Here is a 22,398-nt window from a genome sequence, read left to right as displayed (position 1 = left end):
GCCTTTGGTAGTTTTCCCTTCAGTTTTCAACCCCCCCCTTCCCTCTCCCATTAAGAAGACAAGGAGGGCTAGCAGCTGTGTTTTTTTCTAAATCTGCTATTGATAATGCATTTTTAATAATATTTCTATTTTAATAATATTTCTAACAGCCTGTTTCAGTGCTTGACTACCCTCATATAGTTGGAAACTCCCTGTTAATCTCCAGCCTAAATTTTCTCTTTTGCAGCTTGAGGTTATGGCTCCTAGTCCTGTCCCCTACAACTGCCAAGTAAATCCCGTCATCATCCTTTCTATAATAGTCCTTCAGGTTTGAAGATAACAATCAAATCTCCCTCAGTCTTGTCATCTCCATACTAAAGGGGGAAAGGGGGTGGGAGGGATGAGGATTCCCTGGTGAGTACTTTCAGCCTTTCCTCACATCTTGCTTTTGAGGCCTCTAATCATTTATGTCACTGCATAGATGTCTGTACACATCTTTCTTAAAGTGGGGGCTCAAAACTGGACACAATATTCCAAGTTACGCCTCACCAGTGCTGAATAGAGCAGAAGGATCACTTCACTTGATTTGAAGTGGCACTTCTGTTGATTCAAACCAGTATGCTGGAGTTTTTTTGTTGCTGTTGGTTTTTGGTTTTGGTTTTATTTTGTTTCAGCTTTTTTCTTGGAGTTTTTTTGGATCTTTTTTGTTTTTTGCAACAAGAGCACAATGTTGGCTTGATTTCAGTTTTGGGATCACTGTAACCCCCAAGTTCTTTGCAGTACTGTGACCTAGCTAGCCGTTACCCATGCTGTATTTGTGCATGCAATTATTTTGTCCCATATTCAGGACTTTGCACTTGTCCTTACTGAATCTCATTCAGTTGATTGTGGATCATCCATTTGGTCTGTTAGATTTTTAAAGTTCACGAATGCCAATGGGGAAGGGAAGCACGCAGGACACGGAGACAGGATAACAATATGATGGAAAATTTTATTTGTGTGGACAGGTGTAGAATACAAAGGGGTTGTCGGGTCACAGGATTCTCGGTAATCCCTTGCTTTCAAGCCCGAAGGCTTGGTGCAGCTGACCACCGGTAAGTCCCAGGCCGGGTAGACAACTTATATAAAGACAGGACCGCCGGGTCACGGGGTTCGCAGTGATCCCTTGCTTTCAAGCCCGAGGGCTTGGTGCGGCTGACCACCAGTAAGTCCCAGACCAGGTCTTAGGGTAATGTACCTAACAAACTAAACTAAGCTGTAAAAGTCCTTATAAGGTAAAGCTAACACTAAACTATTTACAGTGCTTAAGCAAAAATGGCACGGCAGCTCACCAGTTCCATCTTTGTTGCTGGAGAGATAAAGATTACTCCATTCAGCAGGCCTGAAAGCCGCTCAGGGATTCACCCTGGGGGAGGCAGCTCCTGGGTGATCGGTCCAGTTGCTCTTTGTTGCTTGAGGTTCGGTCATGTGGTTCCTCCGATGAGCGCTTGGAGCATTGCACCTTTTAAAAAAGTTCTGGCGGGAACTTTATCCAATCATTGCAAGTGTGCATGCTTGCTATATTTTGTGTTGCTGTGGGTTTTGGCGGGCTTTTGTTTCTTGCTGCATAACTATAGCTGGTAGTTTTCCACCTGGCTGTAGCTGGTAGTTTTCCGCCTGCTTAGAGACCTTTTGACCTGGTCGACGGGCCCTGCCAGAGGCTTGCCTGGCCTGGCCATATTCTGAGTAGGGATTCTGACATGGTCTATCCAGGTCATTTTGGATTCTATCCCAACTTTCTAGAGTGTCTGCAACTCCACCCAACTTGGAGTCATCAGCAAATTTGTTAAGCATGCACTCATTCCCATCATCCAAATCATTAATGAAGATTTTGAACAATACTGGTTGCAGAACATACTCCTAGGGAACGCACTTGATACTTCTTCCCTGTTGGACATTGAGCCATTGAGGGCTACTCACTAAATACAAGAATTCAATCAGTTATGTATCTGTCTTATAATACTTTCATCTAGTCTATGAGGCAGTGTCTCTGGTCTTCCTCTTGTTTTTGGTATACTTATCCCTGTAGAATGACCCAGGCTGAGTGGCCACGTGGATGGAGCCTGGGTGTCACACATTCAAGAGGTGTCTTACTCCCATATTTTCATATCTTTCCTGCCACAACTTTGGTGTAGCTGGAAAAAGGTGTCAGGAAGTACCTGATTGTATAGCTTTCACTGAGACCAGCATGGGCTACAATGTTCTAGGCCTAGAGTCTTGTGTGGGGCTCCCCTACACCCCATCCCTTTCCACGTCAGAATTTTGTTGGTGCTTAGAATAGACACCTGGTTTCACTAGGCATCTGGCTTCATTGTTTGGCAGAAGTGTCAATGAAGGAAGGAAACTGAGCAGTCCAGGGTCAGTATGCATTGACTAATCCCAGAGGTCTTGATAAAGTGCTATGGCCAGCAGAGTCCAGCCCACATAAGAAAATGAATAAACTAATATAACTTAAATAATGGTGTCTGTGCCTGCTTCAGGAATTGCCTTGGCCCAGCAGCATATCTTGGCCACCTTCCTCCAGGTGGTTGGGTCTCTTCAAGGGTTTACCTCTGCTATCAGACCAGTCGGAGCAGGCAGGTCTGTCCTGGGTGAAGCCCTTTGCATAGTCTGGGGGCACAAGTATTACAAACCCCTTTGGAGGCCCTAAAGGTACCTGAACTCCAGCGGCTGAGTGACAGTCAGGGTTCCACAAGGAGAGCTGGTGTTGTGCTGGTCCTTGATCCCTGGTCCTTGGCCACAGACTTTCTGGGGTTGATGCTGTCTTATGTAGGGAGTTCTGGGTTGGTCTGGGCCAACCAAGATTCCTGCCTTCCCCCATGTGTCCCATGGCTACTGCCAGGTATTGAGAGCCCTCGAGGGACTCATTGGCCCCTGCATCTGTTGCTTTCAGGTCCTAGTTGGCACTATCTGTGCCAGCCACCTGCCCTCTTCTTGGGCTGAGGCCCATGTCCATTTCAAGCCCAGGTTCCAGCTCTCAGCCTGGCTCAGGTAATGGACCAGCAGAGAGTCCACTGTCCATTCGCTGCCCAACCCACCAAAGGAACGCTGGTGCAGGAGAATGTGTTGTCAGCCTGCAGGCTCGCTGCTTTTCCACAGGGTTAATTGGGAGTCCACTGCCTGTGAAGGATGCCAGTAGTTGTCACAGGGCTTGGCCATTCTCAGCTACAATCCCTTTTTATTGCCCTTTTATGCCCCTTACCAGCTGCATCTACAATTGTGCCTTCATCTTTAGAATTTTCTTCCTGCATGTATATGCAATACTCTTATATTCTTCCTTAGTACTACAATTAAGCTTCTACTAATAGTTTCCTCTTGAATTTTTTGACTCATTAAAGAGATTGCTGTCTATCCAGCCTGACCTCCTGTTGTACTTCCCATTTTTCTGTTGCATTGGGATAGCTTGCTCTAGTGCCCCTGCTCCTGTGCCAGCTGGCTGTACTCCTTTACCCAAAAGACTTACTTCCCAAGGGTTCCTGCCCACCAGGTCCTTGAGTTTGCTTAAGTCTATTTTTATGAAGTTTAGTGTCTTTATTCTGCTGCTCTACTTCCTTCCTCCCCTTAACATGATCATCAGTGACTTTAACAGTCACAGCATCACATGGAGTTATAGCAAAATTATGAGAATGACAACTTGGTCAAGATGTGGGTCGAGGCATATCACCTTAGTCTGATGTACAATTCGGAGCTACCTGGGTGTTTGTCTAGCTCCTGACTGAGACAAAGCTGTAATCCAAATCTTGCCTTTGTTGAGAGCAATATAAAAGTTATGTGCAAAAAGCTGTGTTGGAACTATTTCCCCACACACAGTACAGGTCAATTGTTATAGCAATACAGCAGCCAGAACTCCAAATATAGTACCAATGCACATATGCTTCAATTTGAAGTAATCAGACTGGAGAAATTTTTTCAGAAGACCTTGACAAGTAAGTAGTACAGATCAAACTAGTCTCAGACAACTATGACCTCTTTGTAAATGCACTATGCAAAACCTCCAAGAGACATATACATCGAGGATGCAGAGCTGAGTATATATTAGGGTTTACTCTGATGATGGGAACTGAATACCGAAAATATCAGTAAATATTTCAAAGAGATGTTTTTTCAGAAAACACTATTGCAGCATGGACACCCCTAACTAACAAGCTCCAAGAACAAAGGTGACAGAAATGGAAAAAAATGATTGAAGGAATAGATATGACACACACTAGCAGGAAAGCATGGTTAACCATTCACCAGCTGAGTAATGACCCAAAGAAAGTACATCAATACTACAACATCGCCGCCAACAGGTGTGTCACTAACTTCTATTCAATGGTAAATTTTCAAACAAAGCCTGAAATACAGATTAGATGGCAAACTGGTCTGAAGGAAGATCAGTTTTTAGCATGCTATACTCAATGGATTAACTTGACTCTGGAATAAGTCAGTTGAAGAACAGCAAACAGCTGGACTTGATGTACGCATGGAGCAGATCATGCTCTACAGTGCTGCAAGTTAGGGGTATTACGCCTTTTTAAGAATTGCTTATCAACCCTTAGAATACATAAACCATGGCAACCAGCCCATGTAATAGTTCTGTAAAGCCAGGGAAGGATGCCTCTAGCCCAGAGAACTTTAGGCCGGTGTCACTTCTGTGCCATCTTTGTAAGCTATATGAATATCTTATTTTCAGTTAATGCCTTTCACCTCAAATTGAACAGCATCTAATACTAGATAGGCAACAGCAGGCACATTGTATCCCAAAGCAGTGGCAATGGGGCATAGAGCCCAACCCACAGCAGCAGCTCATCTCCACCCCGCGCACAAATCTAGGGGGCATATGCCACCCATACCTCCCCTGGGGAGCCCCACTGTCCCCCCGTGGATGAGCCGCCCAGGCTCCAACTGACTCACAACCCGCCCCAGGCCCCCATTCACCCCAAACCCTAGCCCTGCCTCTGCCCCATTACCTTCTGCACTGTGAGTGCCTTTATCTGCCTCCCCACACTCCCCTCACACCCCTTTTCCTTCATATACTTGCTTGCGATGCTGGGCCGTGCTTCACATACTGCTGAGCTGCAATCCTGGCTGCATATAAACTGTGGCTGCAGCTGCGTGTCTGAGTTTATGCCTGCCCCTCCCCTTCTGCTGCAGCCACCCAGAGCCCACACCCAGGCTGCCCTGCAGTCCTCTGCACTGCCACTGCTGCCCCACGCTTGGGGAAGCTAAGCCCCATTAGCCCTGGCATTCCACTGCCTTTGGCAATCAAATGCTCTGAAATTGACCTGGAATCCCAGAAGGACCTTCCCAGAGGGACTAATGTAGACTGGCCAACATAGTAATGACTGAATCACCAGGAATAATGGTCACAAGCTGGCAGAGGGTAGATTTAGGCTAGACATCAGGAGGCGCTACTTCACTGTCAGGGCGGCTAGGGTCTGGAACCAACTTCCAAGAGAAGTGGTGCTGGCTCCTACCCTGGGGGTCGTTAAGAGGAGGCTAGATGTACACCTTGCTGGGGTCGTTTGACCCCAGTACTCTTTTCTGCCATGGCAGGGGTTGGACTCGATGATCTGCTCAGGTCCCTTCTGACTCTAGAAACTATGAAACCTATGTGTGCAAATTGGAAGATCAAAACCAAACATGATCAAATAGGGCTGCTGTAATGACACGAATATATGCGACTGTGGTGAAGTGCAGACTGTGGAGCATCTGCTCATTTGCCAGCTCCTTTATGAGACCTGTATAAAGGAGGACCTTGCTTCAGCAACCGAAAAAACTATCACCTGTGCATGATTCTGGAAGAAACATCTGATTTATGACAAGGACATAAGAAAAAGAAGCAGCAGGTTGAAATAGTTAATAGCTACTTTACCTCTGCCTTCTTTAAACCAGTGCTATAATTGTGTTATTATTAACTATATTAATATTTACCTGAAGAGGCAAGAAGTTGTATAGCATCACATCATAGACCTGGTAGAACTCTCCTTCCTGGATAGTTACCAGGCTGCATTATTTGGTTCTCACCATGTTGGAAACACTTAGTTCTGTTATTTTGTCTCTGCTATTGTAATCTTTCACACAAATGAGATCTCATGGTTCAGCTGCCCTGGGTTGGTACTAGATTCACAGCCCAGCCCTGATAGCTTGCTCCAGGTGAACACAGCCTTCAGACCAACCTCAGTTCCTCCGGTTCACATTATGTGAATTGTATTAGAAAATAAGAGCAATGCAGGCAAAGCAAGCAAGCTGATTATAACACATATTACTCATATTCCCCAGTGCCCAGAATATACGGAAGGCAAGTGGTGCGACTGGCTAGTATGTAAATGCCACTTTGAGGTTTTTTGCTTGTATGTCTGACATCAGCAACTTTGGAGGTCAGGATCCGATGCTCGCTTGCTGTTTTGAAAACTTGTTTTGTATTCTTTTTCCACCAATGACTTCATTTCTGGGTATCATCAATAGGTTTCCTTGGGGCCATCATGCTGTCCTCTTTTTCAGCCAAAATCCTGTCTTCATAAGCCGAACACATGCCCACACCATAATTTGGTAATTTAATTTAAAACTGGAAATCCCAAGGGTTTTTGCAAGTGGGTACTGTAGCCCTGGAGCCAAGCCTATCTCTATTATGAAAATAAAGTTAGGATGTTTTCTGTGTCCCAGGATGTGTATGTATGTTGGTTTCAGACACCTTATCTGCCTTGAAGGCTGTGAAACTGCGACAAACAGAGTTTTAGAAATCAATCAACCCTTGCCATTCCCCTCAACTATTGTTCTAATACAATATCTATTTTACCTACAAGTCAATTCCTAAAAGCAAAACTCTAAATATGATTTTTTAGCCATCCCCCTGTACCTTCAGACAAATGCTGAACCCTCTCGTCTATAAAATATCCCTGCCCAGGTATGCCTTTTCCAGACTTCCAGCCTTGTGGGTTTTCTGGTTATAGTTGACCATTCACTGAATCTGTGATAGTATAAGTATATAACACTTTAAGCATTACAGAGGCTACAAAGCCAGTTGCTGTTTAGATAGCACAAGATGTGTGCCTATACAACAAAAAGCAATAAAGCAGTAAAATAAAGCCTTGTTCTTCACTTGATGCAAGTCTGGGTCCTGTAGTGTGTATAGGATCATTTCTCTTTTTCCTTCTCTGGAGCATTGATTTCTACTTCTGGTTTATTGTCTTTCTCTCTACAATGTCTGGTGAAAATCTGCCTCTTGTAAAGTTGCAGTCTTTCTGTTGCATGAACCTGTGGTCAGCCTCGTATAGTGTTCAAACAAAGTTCCCCACCAGTTTTTCTCTTGCTTTGTAAACAGCCTCTACGGGCAGACTAATTTTTCTTATTCTTGACATTTTGTTCATGAATGCGTCTTTTTGAATGGAAGTATATGAAGGTTTAATAATCCTCCATTATTACTGCTCTGCCAGGAACTATGTTTCTTCCTCACCTCCCCAACATCTCCTACTTGTTTCAACATAATACACAGGATAAAGAATAGCTTTTTGGGTGTTTTTTTAAGTCTCTGAGAATAAAATTAAGGTTATGGTTTGATAATGAAATATACAGATGAATATACATATACATTAGAGCTACTGAAATCCCACACTAATGGCAATTCTGAAAAGAATTCTTTCCCATCCCATTTCCCTTTGTGGTATTTATTTTCACCAAATGTATCCCATAAACTTCCCATGACCTAAAGTTTTAAAAGAATAATTAACTACGTAGGCTACTCTTCTTCCCCAGCCCGTTCTACTGGTACTTTAGATTTCCAGGCCATCTCCAGCTTAATTCCAGGATATTGTTGCAACTGAAAAGGTAGGCTTAAATTCTATGTTTAATGTTCCTCTCTTTATGTAATCAAGTTCTCTTGGTTCTTTGAATTCTGTGATTTCTGAGGAAGGTAAAAGTTCTGTGATCTTTTACTGTACTTCTTATCAATATGAAGCCAGATAGATTGACTTAGTGGGTAAAATCATGTCCTGGGTCCGTCAAACTTCAATGGAAGCTAAGCTCTCATAAACAGGAAACACTTATCACCTGGGCCTGTGCACTCTGGGAATTCTTATACAGGATCTCTTGAGCCCTGGGAGCACTTGCTCCGCATTCCCCATTTACAGTCGTGCCTATAGGAATCTTCAGGGCAAGTGTCTGTAAGCGTGGAACCCCAGCATTCCGAGTTTACAGAGATGCACCCTAAACGTGAGAACATGTTGCTTGTTGTCCTGCATGATCACTGGGCAGGACAGTGGGCCATATGTGCTTTATCAAATGAAATGAACCAGTATGCTGGGACATATCTAAAAACAACCCAATCTGCCTCTTTTGCTGATATCTATTTATACCCTTAGTTTCTTCTGTTCCTTCTGCAATCAATGTGGAAGAAGACAACACTGATATGGGGCATGTTGTTTTTATACATCCTGTTTGTTCCTTATGCTACACTATCTACTTTGGAGAAGCCCTTTGCATCTAGCATCATACTTCAGAAATTAACATGTGCTTTGGACTAAAATATGGATGGAAGTTTAGGCCAATTTTATTTGTTGCTTTCCTCTTCCTCATCCTTTTGCAGCATATCATGGAGGAATGGAGTGGAGTTACCCTACACCTGTGGATTTTCAGAACAATTCTGTGAAGATACACACTACAGTTCTACTCCAGGCTATTTCTCAATACTTGATCCCCATCCTTTTTCTTACAGGGAAGATAAGATAGCTGTCAATGAAATGTCTTTCCCCTTAGCCTCTACAACACCACATTTTTATTTTGTGCTTGGTGGACAGCATGCATTAGGCATCAGGGGAATGCGTAAGCATCTGAATTTGGTTGTATTCTAGATTGGAAAAGAACCCCAATAAGAAAAATACTATTTTCAACTACTCCAGGAACTGATGGCTCTCTGGAAATGGTTTTTAGGTCTACGAATACATTTTGTCACTTTGCAGTTCATAAAAATCTAATAAAAATATATCTATGGCTCACTTGCAAAAACAGAAGCAAGCAATCTCAGCTGGTCAGCATTCTCAAGCCATTTTGTGTGGTCTACAGAATGGAATAGATTGTTTTAAATTGCTATAAACAGTATCCTACAAGCTGGTACCTGTGTAATCTAATTTCAGTTAGGGAAAATTAGTTTATACATCCGTTTATATATATGAGTAATGGAAAGAAAAAGACTTCTTAGGACACAATCTTATTTTTACTGTCTCTCTTTACATTCAAGGATTTATTGGAAGAAGTTAAGTGAATAAAATTTCCAACAAGAACGTTTAGTTGAAAATAAACTTCTTATGCTGGATTCTTGTCATTTGCTATTTGGCATTTTGTACGCACACCAGCCTTTGGATGGCTTCCAGTTCCATCTGTACACAAGTTGGAAATCTGTGCTTTCAGATATCTGAGATAAAGGTGAAGGCAACTTTTTAAAGTATCAGCTAGGGACAGAAGGTTATGGTGCATGCAACTCAGAACTCCTGAGAAAGGACTGTAACATTTATGTCATAACAGCAGACTCATTAGCTGAGCTCTAAAAAGTAATGTTATTCACCAATTTAGCAAAGGAATTTCATGAGAGGGAACACAAGGTAACAGATCTTAAAAGAACCACTATAAGGCTTGGAGGATTCATGTACATGAAAGGGAGATCTCTTTTCATCTCCGGCACCACAATAAGTCTGAATGGGGATAGATTAAATTCCCACTGCTTTCCAGCATTGTAGAAAGAAAATTGTGCCACTTTAAGATCCAGAGAATGGAAGGATTCAGAAAGGGAAATGAGATGGCCTAATTAGGCAACAAAGAAAATATTATCATTTTTTAATTATGGCTGTCTAACATCTACTAAGTTTTCCAAAGAAAAGACACAGCACTTAACTACAATATCAGTCAACTTGCATTAGCTTGAAGTGTGCTCATGTTTGATGTATTCAGAATAGAGTTTCTGTTTGGGTTTAAACTGACTTTAGTGCAATGGAGAGAGAGATATGGAGCCAGAGAGAGGACAAATTCATGATAAGTTGTTCATAAAGAAAGGTTCCTGATAGATGTTACATTTGAAATGCAATTAATCTTTTAATAGAGCAATACATTGTCACATGCCACACATTTAAGCAATTTACCACTTGATAGCAAGCCACAGAGATGGTCATCCAGCCACAGAAGTGTTGCTTGTAAAACATAGAATATCTTTTCAGCTTATTTGTGCTGCACATTAATTTGAATATGTGACATGTTACATGTAGGATAATAGTATACGGTCCTCCAGCATCCCAGGTTAGGCTGCTCTCTCCCCTCATTCCTCTTCCTGCAAGGTAACTCTACAAGGCAGCACAGATGAAGGTGTGGAAGGGGGGCTGATAGCCCCTGCCAGCAGCTCTCCAGCTCCCTTTGCTGGCAAGTGCTGCAGAGCAAGTTCCCAGGGCCCTATGTACCACTCTGGAGAGCTTGCCCTATGAATGTGAATCAGGTCACATGGCCTGACAGTTTCTATCAACAACATTACCTGTTGCTTAATGGGAATAACTTTTGCTAGGGAACTAACTCTCATATGCATATTGTTTCTTTCAAAGGTAACACTTTTTTTTGTTTTACTTCACTCTCATCTTGATTTGTACATGTTCCAGATTTATGGCCAAACAATCACTCCCTTAGCACAAACGAGAGGGGTTAATGAATCATGAAAGTACATAATGTACTTATATAAAAGCTGGCAAGAGAAAACAGTTATGTGCAGTATATTGTTATCATTATTGTTATTGTTGCTATTATTATTCCATTGTTCCAAAAACTGATTCACATTTATTTTAATATTTGTTTCCTCTGCCTTGAAATGGTCACCACAAGGATTTTGGTAATTTGGAATCTTCTCTTGATTACCTGTAACAACAACTGTGTTTCATGGTAAAATATCTCTTAATTTTCAGAGCACTATTTCTCAGACAAACAGAAATACCCCTCACATTTTTTATGGCTACAGTATAATATGCACCATGCCACTGCGGGGATGTTTTCTTTTTCAGTAGTAGGATGACATGGCCACAATGCTGTGATAAAACGCCTAGGGACAGATATTCTACTGGTTATAATTTTTACAGTTTCAACACTTTACAACAGCTTAGATCTGCAACTACATTTTTTGTAAGATGTTCTGAATAGGTCCCTGCATTTTAAATTTTACTCCAGAAATACAATATTCTGCCTGTCTGAATAAAAATAAGTGGAACACGTTGGTCTTTTTATATGACAGTCTGGTAGTGGTCATACCTATAGAAAGCTTCATTTAGGAAAGTTTGTGTTTTTTTTAATGTACAGCAGCTCCTGAATGTGTCTTATGCCTGGTATACACTAATAACTTTTGCTATTATAGTAAAATTGGCATAATGGTAGATGTTTCTTTGGCCTTATTATGCTTGCAAATGACCTAGTTTAGACACAGTTATACTGATAAAAATGGCTTTTGCTGGTTCACACTACAGGGGACTTGCTGGTATAGCTGTAGACATGATACAATGTTTAACTGCCTTTTTTTCCCTCTCTTTAAAAGGAGATCCTTGATCTGCAGCATGCTTACAACAAGCTAAACAAGCAGTATCAAGATAAAGTGGCAGAACTGATGCGTACAAACAAGATAGTTGAACAACATGAGACTGAGGTTAAGCAGCTGAGAATTCGTGTGGAAGACCTAAAAAGGGGGCTAAATCAGGCGGAAGATGAGGTATTTAAAAATTTCACATGACTAAAACACCTCTTGTCACTTGCTTTTTATTCATGTATCGAAAAGCAATACAGTTACTATGTTTAAATATTTGTAGAGTTGTATCTGTTGATGGACCCAGTCTTGAAATGAGACATGGAATTTGACACATTAGGTCATTTTATCTATTGCCCTACCCATACAAGATTATTGTGATTCTACATAACCAGACTTGTACTGCATTTGCACTAAAAATGTCAAATAAGCAGTGGGCAGCTGGATGAATTCTACAAAATGTGTATGCATGTAAAACCTAAACACAAGAGATTGTTTTTTAACTTTCCATGGGGAACAGATTATGGAAATACTGATTGTTCAGCTCCAAGAATGCATTTGCAGGAGGGGGCTTTATATATAAAATAACAGGTAAAAATCACCACAGCACAAATATCTGCTGCTAAATATTTTCTTTTAGGTCCCAAGCTGTAAATTAACCCATTTTTCTATTAATTACCCTTACCTTGTTTACCTAATTTAGGAACAAAATCCTCCATGCTGATTTAATTTATGTTTGCTTAAAGGAAGCATGTTGAGAAATGTACTGATTAGTTTTGTATCCCTATTTAAAAATGTATATAGCTGTGCTCCTTTTCTTCTTGCCCTGCTTCAGTTATTTCTTCTCCTCTGTCCGGTAAGGGGGAACTTTAATCTGAGGAAGTGATGGTTTAAAGTGGTTCATGCTTTGTGAATAGAACCCTCCCCACAAAAATGTATACAAATTTTTATGAGGAAATGATATAAATCCTCAGCCACTTTATGGAGGGCAAAATGTAGGAAAGAACATCTTTTGCATTCATAGAATGTTTAGTGTTATTGCCTGAAGAAGAGTGCTCCATAAATCTTTGCTATGGGCTTCCTCTCTCCTCTTTAAAAACCTGTCTAGATAGTCCAAAGCATGTAAAGAAAGATGGCTTGTATTTTGAAAAGTGACTAGTGAATTAGGGTCCACCATCATTCAGTGGTCCAACCTGACATAGCTAAAATGAATTTGAAAGTTATTGAAAAATGAAGGGAAAAATAACTCAGTTCAGGCTAGTGTGTGTGTTTATATATATTTCCCTGACAGACAGCTTTGTTGAGTATCTTTCAGGGCCTACAAGGAACATCTGTCACAGCATGAGAAAATGCTACTTTGCCACTTTTGCAGAAATTTGTGCTAATTCTATGACAGAGGCAAAATACCTTAATGACTAGGGCGAAATAGAATATCATAATTGTAATTTAAAACCTGAGCATCTCCCTGCTGTATTTCTGAGTTTGAAGTATATGGTGGTTTGGAAGCACCTAAGAATGACCTGATTACTGTGCTACAGATAAGCCCTCTGATACTGAACTTCATATTTGCTAAAAATATTTCACTAATCTCTATTGATGATGCATTTCTTTCCCTTAAGATATGTAGCCTATCCCCAGTGCCATAATTAGTAGCTACTTTCTTGTAGGATAATCAGTATGCCCAAAAACAAGAGTCTCCAGGGCTGAAAACTTAGTTTATTACTTTGATTGTTGTTTGCTGTACACAGCCATTGCAGTAAAGCTCCTCTTTTTCCCTTTATTTTAGAAGAACAGCTTTTTCTTTAGAGCCAGTATGCTTTCCTGGCCCTATATCCATTTGATTTTTAGAGTCCATTAATTACATAGTGAGAAAAAGCAAAACTTGTACAATGAAGAAGTCTAGAAAAATAATAGCATTATAAAAAAAAATCGTGATGGATATGTGACCTTCAGAAAATTGGTAGTGCCGCATAAAAACTTTATCTAAATAGCAGAAACACAGTCACTGCTGTTATCTAACACTCAGCTGCTTTTATTGGAAATTAATTGATACGCCTCTCTTTTAGGAACTGGTCTAAGAAATGAACAATCCAAATTAAAGCTCTGGTTAAAACTGTCAGAAGGAGGGTTAACTAAGGAAAAAATAGACATAAAGAAAAAAACAACAACTTTTTAGAGCTGAAAATACACACATTGGGATGATGTAAGAAGGGATTGTCCAAAGCTACTGCCCACGGTATCCCTACATTGTGAAGAAATGTAAGATTTCCATTTCTATGGTGCCAATCCCCTCCTAAGTTCACTGTGATAAAATATAAGGAGTACTTTCTTCAGCAGTTGTCCTTTATGAACTATAGTTATGGGGTTATCAGCAAAATAAAGAAAATAATTTCAGCCATTAGCAAGAGGAGCTAAGAATATTACCAAGTACATGATGCTGAAATCAGCATGTTGAGAGAGATATTATAGATGTCACTTTTTTGTCCCCTGCCCATAGAGCTTGTGTCAGCTATATTAGTAAAATACTGCTGCTGGATTAATCACCTAAATACAATATTACACAATTGCTATGAAAATTCTTGTTTAAGAGGGAGAGAAAGAAGATATATATTCTATATTTCAAGAAACTATCAGATTACTTATTTATGTTATTTTTCCTACTGCAGTTATTTACCTGTGATTTAGTGGAAACATGGAACTGTTCTTAAGTATTGTCTGAGGAAGATTATTTTTGCAAATAAGGTTTCCCTTTTATTCCTAACACTCAGATTTAAATTATCAGTAGCATGTTGATGCATTCAGTAGACTAAAAAATTGTGTTTGTGATACAATAAGCAATATGTCTTTAATCAACCTCAACAGCGGTTTGCTGCTCTATATGCTCTATTGCCAGGAAATTATCTTGTGTATTCAGGGTGAAATGTTCAACCTGATTATTTCTATTCTTGAACCCACAGGAAAATGGAAAGTTTTCAGTCTTTCTGACTCTGCTGTTTTTTATTTTATTGCATGATCTATATTAATTTTCACTGGCACTCTTAGGAGTTCATTTATAGCTGTAGCCTGTCTTAGCAGATTTTGAAGGCATATTTGAAGACATACTAGACACTCAATTAAGACCCTGGAAGTCTGATGCAGAATAATGCAGCAAGCTCTGCTGATTCCAGATTTACTCCTTATTCTGTGTAGTATTTAGAACACAAGTAGTTAAAAACTGGCCTGGATATTTCAAGGAAAAAACCCCAATACAGTCTTTACTGGGATTATTATAAACTTTTCACAATTTTTTTGTCTGCAACTAGAGAGAGTTTTTCTTTTTTGTTTGTTTTTGGAGTTCTTTAGTAAAACAAATATCATCTTGTATAGTCGTAGCACCCATTGTTTAACTTCTTTTATATGAAGCTCAGTGTTTGTACAGTGCCTACCATAACGAGATCTATAACTGAAGCTGAGGAAAATAGAAAATTGCAGAAACCCTGGCAACCTAAGTGTAAAACCATAATAAGGACAGCCAAAAAAATTTGAAGACTATTTTGCCAGAGACATAAAAGGTCATAGTATGTCTTTATATATACACTTCTTTCCTATTTTTATATATAAGAGTACATCAAAACCGGGAAGCCTGCCAGAGAGTTGGTGGGTCCGTTAGATGACCAGGGTGCAAAAGTGGACTCAGGGTAGATAAGACAGCAGTGACACTAAATGAATATTTTGTATAAGATGATGTTGAGGAGATTCCCACATCAGATAAATTGTTTTTATGTGATAAATATAAAGTACTGGCTCAAACTGAGATGACAATAAATGAGATATTAGAAGATATTCATAAATTGTACGGTGAGAAGTAACAGGTGGTATTTTCTCAAGATCTTAAGCAACTCAAATACAAAATTGCAGAAATGTAAGTGACAATATGTAACCTCTCTCTAAAATCAGTCTTCCTGCCAAAGGATTGAGTGGTTGCCCATGTAAAAAAGCACTGGAGGTGAGCCATGGAACAGCAGACTGGTGACAACAGCCATGGAACAGCAGACTCATCTAAGGGAGACAACATAAATTTTATAAAGGGATCTCATCTCACCAATGTGTTGGAATTCTTGGGGGTGGCACAATCATGTTGATAAGTGACATCCAGTTGATAATACTATATTTGAATTTTCAAATTTTCAAAGAAACTGAGTTGTCATGGGAACAGAGGAAAGATCCTCTTGTGAACTGAAAAAAGAGACACACACAAAAATGACAATTGGCCATTTTTCACAATGGAGCCAGGTAAGTAGTGGGCTTCCTGAAAGATTTGTGGTGCAGCCTATGTCCATATGTGACCTGGAAAATTCAGTAAATAGGGAGGTGGAACAAGAAGAGGATATCCCAATAGGGAGGTGGCAAAAAAGCCTGCATGTTATGCAAAATAATTTTGTTTAGTGAAGTTGAAACTTGTTAGTGAAGAATTTTAGTGTCATATAGAAAGATTTCAAAAAACTCTATAAGTGAACAGTATAGTGGTAGATGAAATTCAATTTTGAAGATTACAAAGTAAGGCTCATGGGGGAAAACAATTCTAACTGTACACACACACAATGATGGGATCTTTAATTAGCCATTTCCACTCATGAGAGATCATGAATCATTGCAGATAGCTTGCTAAAAACTTTGGTTCAATATGCAGAGATGGTCAAAAATGGTGGGGGAGGGAAAGAGGAATCATTAACTATTGACAATAAAACACAAAGCATCATGGTGCATCCACATCTCGAATACTGTGTGCAGTTCTGGTCATCCATGTCAAAATGTATATGCTTACAAAACCTATAGAAAATTGCAGCAAAGATGTTCAGAATTACAAAACTGGTTCCATACAGAGCAAGAGTGAAAAATCTAGGACTTTTCAGCTTGGAAAAAGAGGTAACTTAATGGGAATATGATACAAGGGATGTGACTGCTATAAAAAATGAATATGAGACTATATGATGCCGACATTTAATTCTGTGCACATTAGTTCCTGTATTTTATGAGGCAGCCAACTTCAATTAAAAAAGGGACTGCCTTTCTGTTACACCACTTATCACTACTCTGTCACTTAATTTGTGGAACTCATTGCTGCAAGATGCTGAGGAGGCCAGCATTATACCTGTATTCAAACAGGGATTAGACAAATTTGTGGAAGATAGTTTTGTCAGTGTGAGCACTGGCAGGGAGGGGTAATCTTAAATCCGTCTCCCTACTGTACTCACCTGCCACAACTTGGATGAAGAAGAAAAGGAAGGGAATTAGTGCCTTTTGATGTTAGAAATTAGTAAGCGCCACCCAGATGTTGTAGGTTCAAATTGTTAGTTTATTCTCAACAAAAGAGTTACAGTAACGGTAGTCTTCATCAATTGCTTCATTGATGAGGGCAGTCCGGTCTGTAGGTTTCAAGTTTCCACCCAGATAACACTGATACTTTGTAAATGATTGTTGCTGCCAATTGTCTCATTAGTGGGATGTGGATGCCACCTCTCTTACTCCTTACAAGCATCTTGCACTGGGAGCAACCCCCTGCAGCTCCCTCTCAGTTTATCTCACTGCTTTCAGTGCTGCCGCCTTTGTAACCAGTTCAGGGGTTATATTAAGTCCAGTCACCCCCTATATACATTGAGGGATCCTATCCCTCTCTTCTCAGACTCTCAGCAGATCCTCCTCCTGATGCCTTTAGCATTCCCATGCTCACCAGTGCTGTTGCTTATTTCTGAGGAGAATACTTGCATACCAGACCTGCCAAGCCTCCCAGGATCCTGTGCTCCCGGCATCCTCCCAAGTTCTCGATCAGTCTAGTCGGTTTCTTCTCCGGAGTCTTGGAGACCCCCCACTCTTCTTCTTGAGCCCGAAGGCAATCAGTCCTGGCTCCACTGCCAGCTTTATGCTGGTTCTGGTGGGATAATCACCCAATCCTTCTTGGATGTGTAATTCCCTCCACCTAGCAGAGTTCAGTCTCAGATCAATCTTGCCTGACTTTACCCAAGTAACAGGGCTTCTGCCTGAGTCCCTGTTACAGTCAGGGGCTATTAAACACAACAATCATGGATATGTAATCTGAGGTTTAGGACATCATTGAGCCTATGAATGCTGGGAAGTGGAAGGATACATTGCTTTCTACTTCAGTTCTTCTTCCTCTAAATAATTTGCCTCCTCCCCACTGTCTGACAACTAGTCCTGGATCCCTAGTTGCTGGACATATTTCTTAAAGCACTGATGTAACCTCTTATTAAAAAAAGCAATTCATGAAGATATTTGTTTTACAGTTTTGATTTGGGCCATTCAAGTTTTCACTTAACTTTCTGTGGAAAGCAGATACTTTCTATGAAAAAAACACTCTTCCATCAAGGCTACACATGCCCATTGATAGCAACTCCATAGCTAAGGATATATTCAATTGATGCTTGAAGCAGAGCAAAAAATCTCTTATAAATAAATTCTATGGAAATCTATAAATGATAACAAGGAGGTGACAAAAGGAAAGGAAAGGAAATGGTGATACTGAAGGGAATACAGGGAAAGAGAGGGAAAAGGCAGGAGAGAGAATGGTGCAATCAGGCTTGTGAGGAGCAGGCTTAGGAACAAACTGACAGATGGAAAATAAAATCTTATATCACCAACTGTGAGGGTATGCTGTAACATATGGTGTGGTTCAGGCATTGCTTGGACCAACTGCTCCTCAGGGCTGAGTCTGCAAAACATCCCACCGATACTGGTTGACTCCTGAAGTGTTTGCATTATTTTCCATGACTCATATGTATAAAGTATATCACTTCAGTTTAATGCAGGATGCTGAATATAAAATAGCTAGGAACAGCCTGAAGAAACAACAGTTTATGGAGATGACCACAGGAGCAGCAAAACTTTCTCAGGGGCAAGTGTAGCAGCAGTTGCAAGACATGAAGAAGAAACCAAGCCAGATGGCCTATTTTCTTCTTGTTATTTAGAAATCTGATATTTAAAAAAAATTTAAATGTGTCATTTGTACCTGGACTTCTGTGCACAATCCCAAAAGTTCAAACTAATTGATTTGTGCATGCAACATGCAAAGAAATACATAAGTCAAGTGACTTATTATATAACATTTCAAATTGGGTTCAAGGATTCTGGAAACTTTGTACACTATCACAGGAAATATTTCAGTGTGCTATAAAGTAAGGCTGTGTGAATCTTCCATAGCTGATCCAATTCAGAGGAGATTCTGCCTGATTTGAGGACTGAATTTCCAAATCCAAATCGAATCAGAAGACCAAGTGAAAGCTCCAAATCATTTCAAAGCATCCAAATCAATTTGGAAAAGCTTCAGAAAAGATTCAGCCAATTTGGAGATTTGGCCATAGACTAAACAGGCAGGTAACAGCTGCCTCCAGCTGGTAAGTCTGTTGGGGTTGGGGGAGGTAGGGTGGGAAGAGGTGTAGAGGTGGGAGGGATTGGGGCTGGGACAAGCTGCCCAGTTGGGGTGGGGGAGCATATTACTCAAGAAGGGGGACAGAGGGGCATGGGATATAGGTACGGCAGCAGTGGGAAGAAGGGCTCTGCCCTACTGCCACTTGCCCAGCTGGGGTGGAGGGGGTGGGGTGTGGGTGTGGCTCGCTTCTGGCAGAAAAGGGAAAGTGGCAAAAGGGAAGAGGATGTATGCGCCACTCCCAGCACTACCACATCCACATCCCTTGCCTGTCATGCCAGCTGGCAAGTGGAGACAGGGCAGAGCCCCTGCTCCCAGTGCTGATGAGGGTGCAGCAGTGCTGGGAGTGGGGCTATGCTGTGCTTCCCCCTGGAGTGAACTGTGCCTGCATCGCACCCCTCACCCCATGCCAGCTGGGCAAGTGGCAGCAGGGCATAGCCCCTGTGGCTCCCCCACCGGGGCAGAAGTAGGCACAGCCAGAGGAGCCACAGGAGAAGCCCCCATGGCTGCCCTGCCCAGCCCCATCCCCCACCCAGGCCAGCCTCCTGCACTCACCAGCTCTGGCAGCAGTGATTGGGGCCTCTGAGGGCTTGTGGCTGATCCCCCTGTGCAGCATGGGGCTGTGGGGGGCAGCAGGGATCACCCTCTCGTCTGGCACCCATGCAGCAGCTGTCACATTGTGTGAGTAGAGCACAGCTAAGCAGGGTGCTGTGTGTTTTCTGGGAGCTGGGGTGACTCCACCTGTCAGTTGGAGCCCAGCACCACACAGCCCTCCTGGCCCCAGATCCTGGACAGCATGCAGTGCCTTGCCAAGCCAAGCCATACTGCACCTGTGTGATGTGACAGCTGCCACGTGGATGCCAGGCAAGGGGGTAGTTCCCACTGACTCCTACTGCCCTGCACTGTATGGGGGGCTCTGCCACAAGTGCCCAGAGACCCTGATCCCTGCTGCTTCAACTGGTGAGTGCAGGGCTTTTATTTAAAGCTCTGCACTCACCGGCTCTGGCAGCAGCAATTGGGGCCTCATAGCAGAGGATCATCCCCATGCACTTGGCACCCACTTGGCAGCTGCCCCATGATGTGGGTGCAGTGCAGCTTGACAGGGCACCACACACTGAAAGCTGGGGCAGCTACATGCATCAGCCAGAGCCTGGTACTGCTGGACCCCAGCTCCCAGACAGCATGCAGCACCCTGCCAAGCTGCACTGCACCATGGGGCAGCTTCTACATGGGTGCCAGGTGGGGGAGCAAGCCCTTCTCCCCCTGCTGTGCGGGAGGGACTCTGCCACGAGTGCCCAGAGGCCCCAGTTGCCGCTGCTGCAGCCAGCGGTTGCGGGACTTCAGGGGTTTTTTAAGTGCTGGGACTAGGATGGGGCTGGGCAGGGCAGCCACGGGGGCTTCTCCCATAGCTCCCCCTTCCCAGGGAAAGACAGGCATGGCTGGAGGAGCCACAGGAGAATCTGCAGCTACCCAGCTGTGCCTGCCTCTCCTCAGCCAATCTGAATCACCGAATCTTCTAAAACTGATTCGGCTGAATCGATTCAGGACTGATCCGAATCTCTGAATCAAATCACTGTCCTCTGAATCAGCCAAATATGAATTGAATACTTCCCTATTCTCACAGGCCTACTATAAAGTAGATTAAAGTTTTAAGTAAAATATAGTGCCCTCACTCCCTATCTGCTTATACCAAGTTTAAGCCCACATACCCTTTTTGTACAGCTAAGAAATAAAGCCTTTTAAAGAGTGACTTACAATTAAAATGTTAACAGAAACTTTACTAGTGTCATTAATATAGGGCCAAAATGCAATTGTCTCACAGTTCATCTTTTTTTAGTATTGTCACATAGGGAAACACTATGATTTCAGTATGAAACCTGTATTAAATCAATATGAATTAGTAAAATTGTTTTCTTACATTGCGTCTACTGTGAAGATATTCAAGTTAATTCACTAAAGAGTTAATTCATTAAACAGTTCATTTGAGACTGCTGGAAAAACCTAAAGAAGCAGACAAAGGGGGGAAAAAAAGAAAAGCTAAAAACCTAGTAAATAAGCTATTTGCAAGATGATTTGCTGAAAACAATGATGTTGAATTGGTTGTACTTAATTCAGCCAGGAGTCCTCTGACTTTCTTCAAGCAACACCCCCACCCCCAACCCAACCTCCCCCGCAAAAAAACAAAACTAGATTTTAGATGTCCCCTTGGGAAGAGAAAAAAGCTGGACAGCATTATACAAGATGCTGCTGCTCAGTTTAACCTCTGCCCTTGAAGCTTTTTTTTTTTTTAAAGAATGTATGTTTACTGTATCTGAGAAGAACAAACTACTTATAATAACTTTTACTGCTTCAGAGCTCACAGTTGGACCCTGGGGCTGAGAGTAGGGAGGAAATATATATTTTACACTGTTTTATCTCCAATAAAGATAGAAATTATATATGCTAGATAACTACTTCATTTTAATAGAATGCAGAGAATCCTCCGGGATCAACCTTCCCACCTTCCTCACTCCCCCACATGCTATTTTTTAAATCTACTTGTTTACTCCTCCATCACTATTAATGTCCATGTGAAATAGAGTAGATATGGCCAGAGGTGTTGGTTCCCATCAGACTGGAAAAAAATGGACTTGTGGGTAAGTTGCTATATTAAGACACGGGAGTTTTTTTATGCTTTTAGGCTTCCTGTGTAATCTTGGTCAAATTACTCTACATCTGCCTGAGTTCATCTGTAAAATAAGGATAATATTCACCTACCTTGGGGGAGTATATGAGAATAAATTCAGTATTTCTTGTGTCAAAGTTAAAATAATGAACTGGAGCAGAAATTGGAGGTACTATGATATGACCATCCCTTAGGTAAAAGGAACACTCTGCACTCAGCCTAATCTAGACAAGAAAGTGTTTTTAAAAGTGGTCAGTATTGGCTCCCAATGGAATCAATGATATTGAATAGCCTTCAGCATTCAGTATAGTTATGCACTATGCTTATTGTCAAACCTTATTTTTCAAAGTTTTATCTGGTCATAGCAAGGACTTTGAAAGGACTTTATCCCTGATATATAATTTGGCTTTGTTGTAGTTTTCTTCTTCATGCTGAAGCATCAAAAAGTGACCACAGTAGGAAATAAGATACCCACTGAGTTGGGGTATTGCTGCCTAGTGGTACAGACATGTTTCCAAGACTGGACTTGGCAAGTGTTACTGACTTGCTCAGGGCCAAGCTGATGGCCAGATTTAGCGATGAGAAGGAGTTTTCCTCAAGGTCAGATTGGTAGCCTGATTGAGCACAGTTTACTGGCTTGAGATCATTTGTATATGCCTCACTCATTGAGTTCCTCACTATCTGGTATTGCTGGCATCTTAATATCTCCTATTCTCTGTCTGTAGTGTACAGTTTAATTTTTTTCATTTAAATATTTTGTTGAACAAAAGCCTT

General features: G+C 41.5%; 1 protein-coding gene across 4 annotated transcripts in view; it reads left to right on the top strand.

Moving 5' to 3' along the window:
• CCDC102B (coiled-coil domain containing 102B) overlaps positions 1 to 22,398 on the top strand; it is a 377,235-nt gene that overhangs the window by 210,419 nt on the left and 144,418 nt on the right. For all 4 annotated transcript variants that reach the window (XM_019545266.1, XM_019545282.1, XM_019545258.1 and 1 more), the window contains one exon: positions 11,555 to 11,725. In XM_019545266.1, the coding sequence (XP_019400811.1) occupies positions 11,555 to 11,725 (171 nt within the window). The remainder of the gene's footprint in view (positions 1 to 11,554; positions 11,726 to 22,398) is intronic.

The sequence above is a fragment of the Crocodylus porosus genome, unplaced genomic scaffold (assembly GCF_001723895.1).
Source record: "Crocodylus porosus isolate Cpor-Errol unplaced genomic scaffold, CroPor_comp1, whole genome shotgun sequence".
Lineage (NCBI taxonomy): Eukaryota > Metazoa > Chordata > Crocodylia > Crocodylidae > Crocodylus > Crocodylus porosus.
Note: the sequence above shows the minus strand (reverse complement) of the source record. Positions and strands in the feature narration are given on the sequence as shown.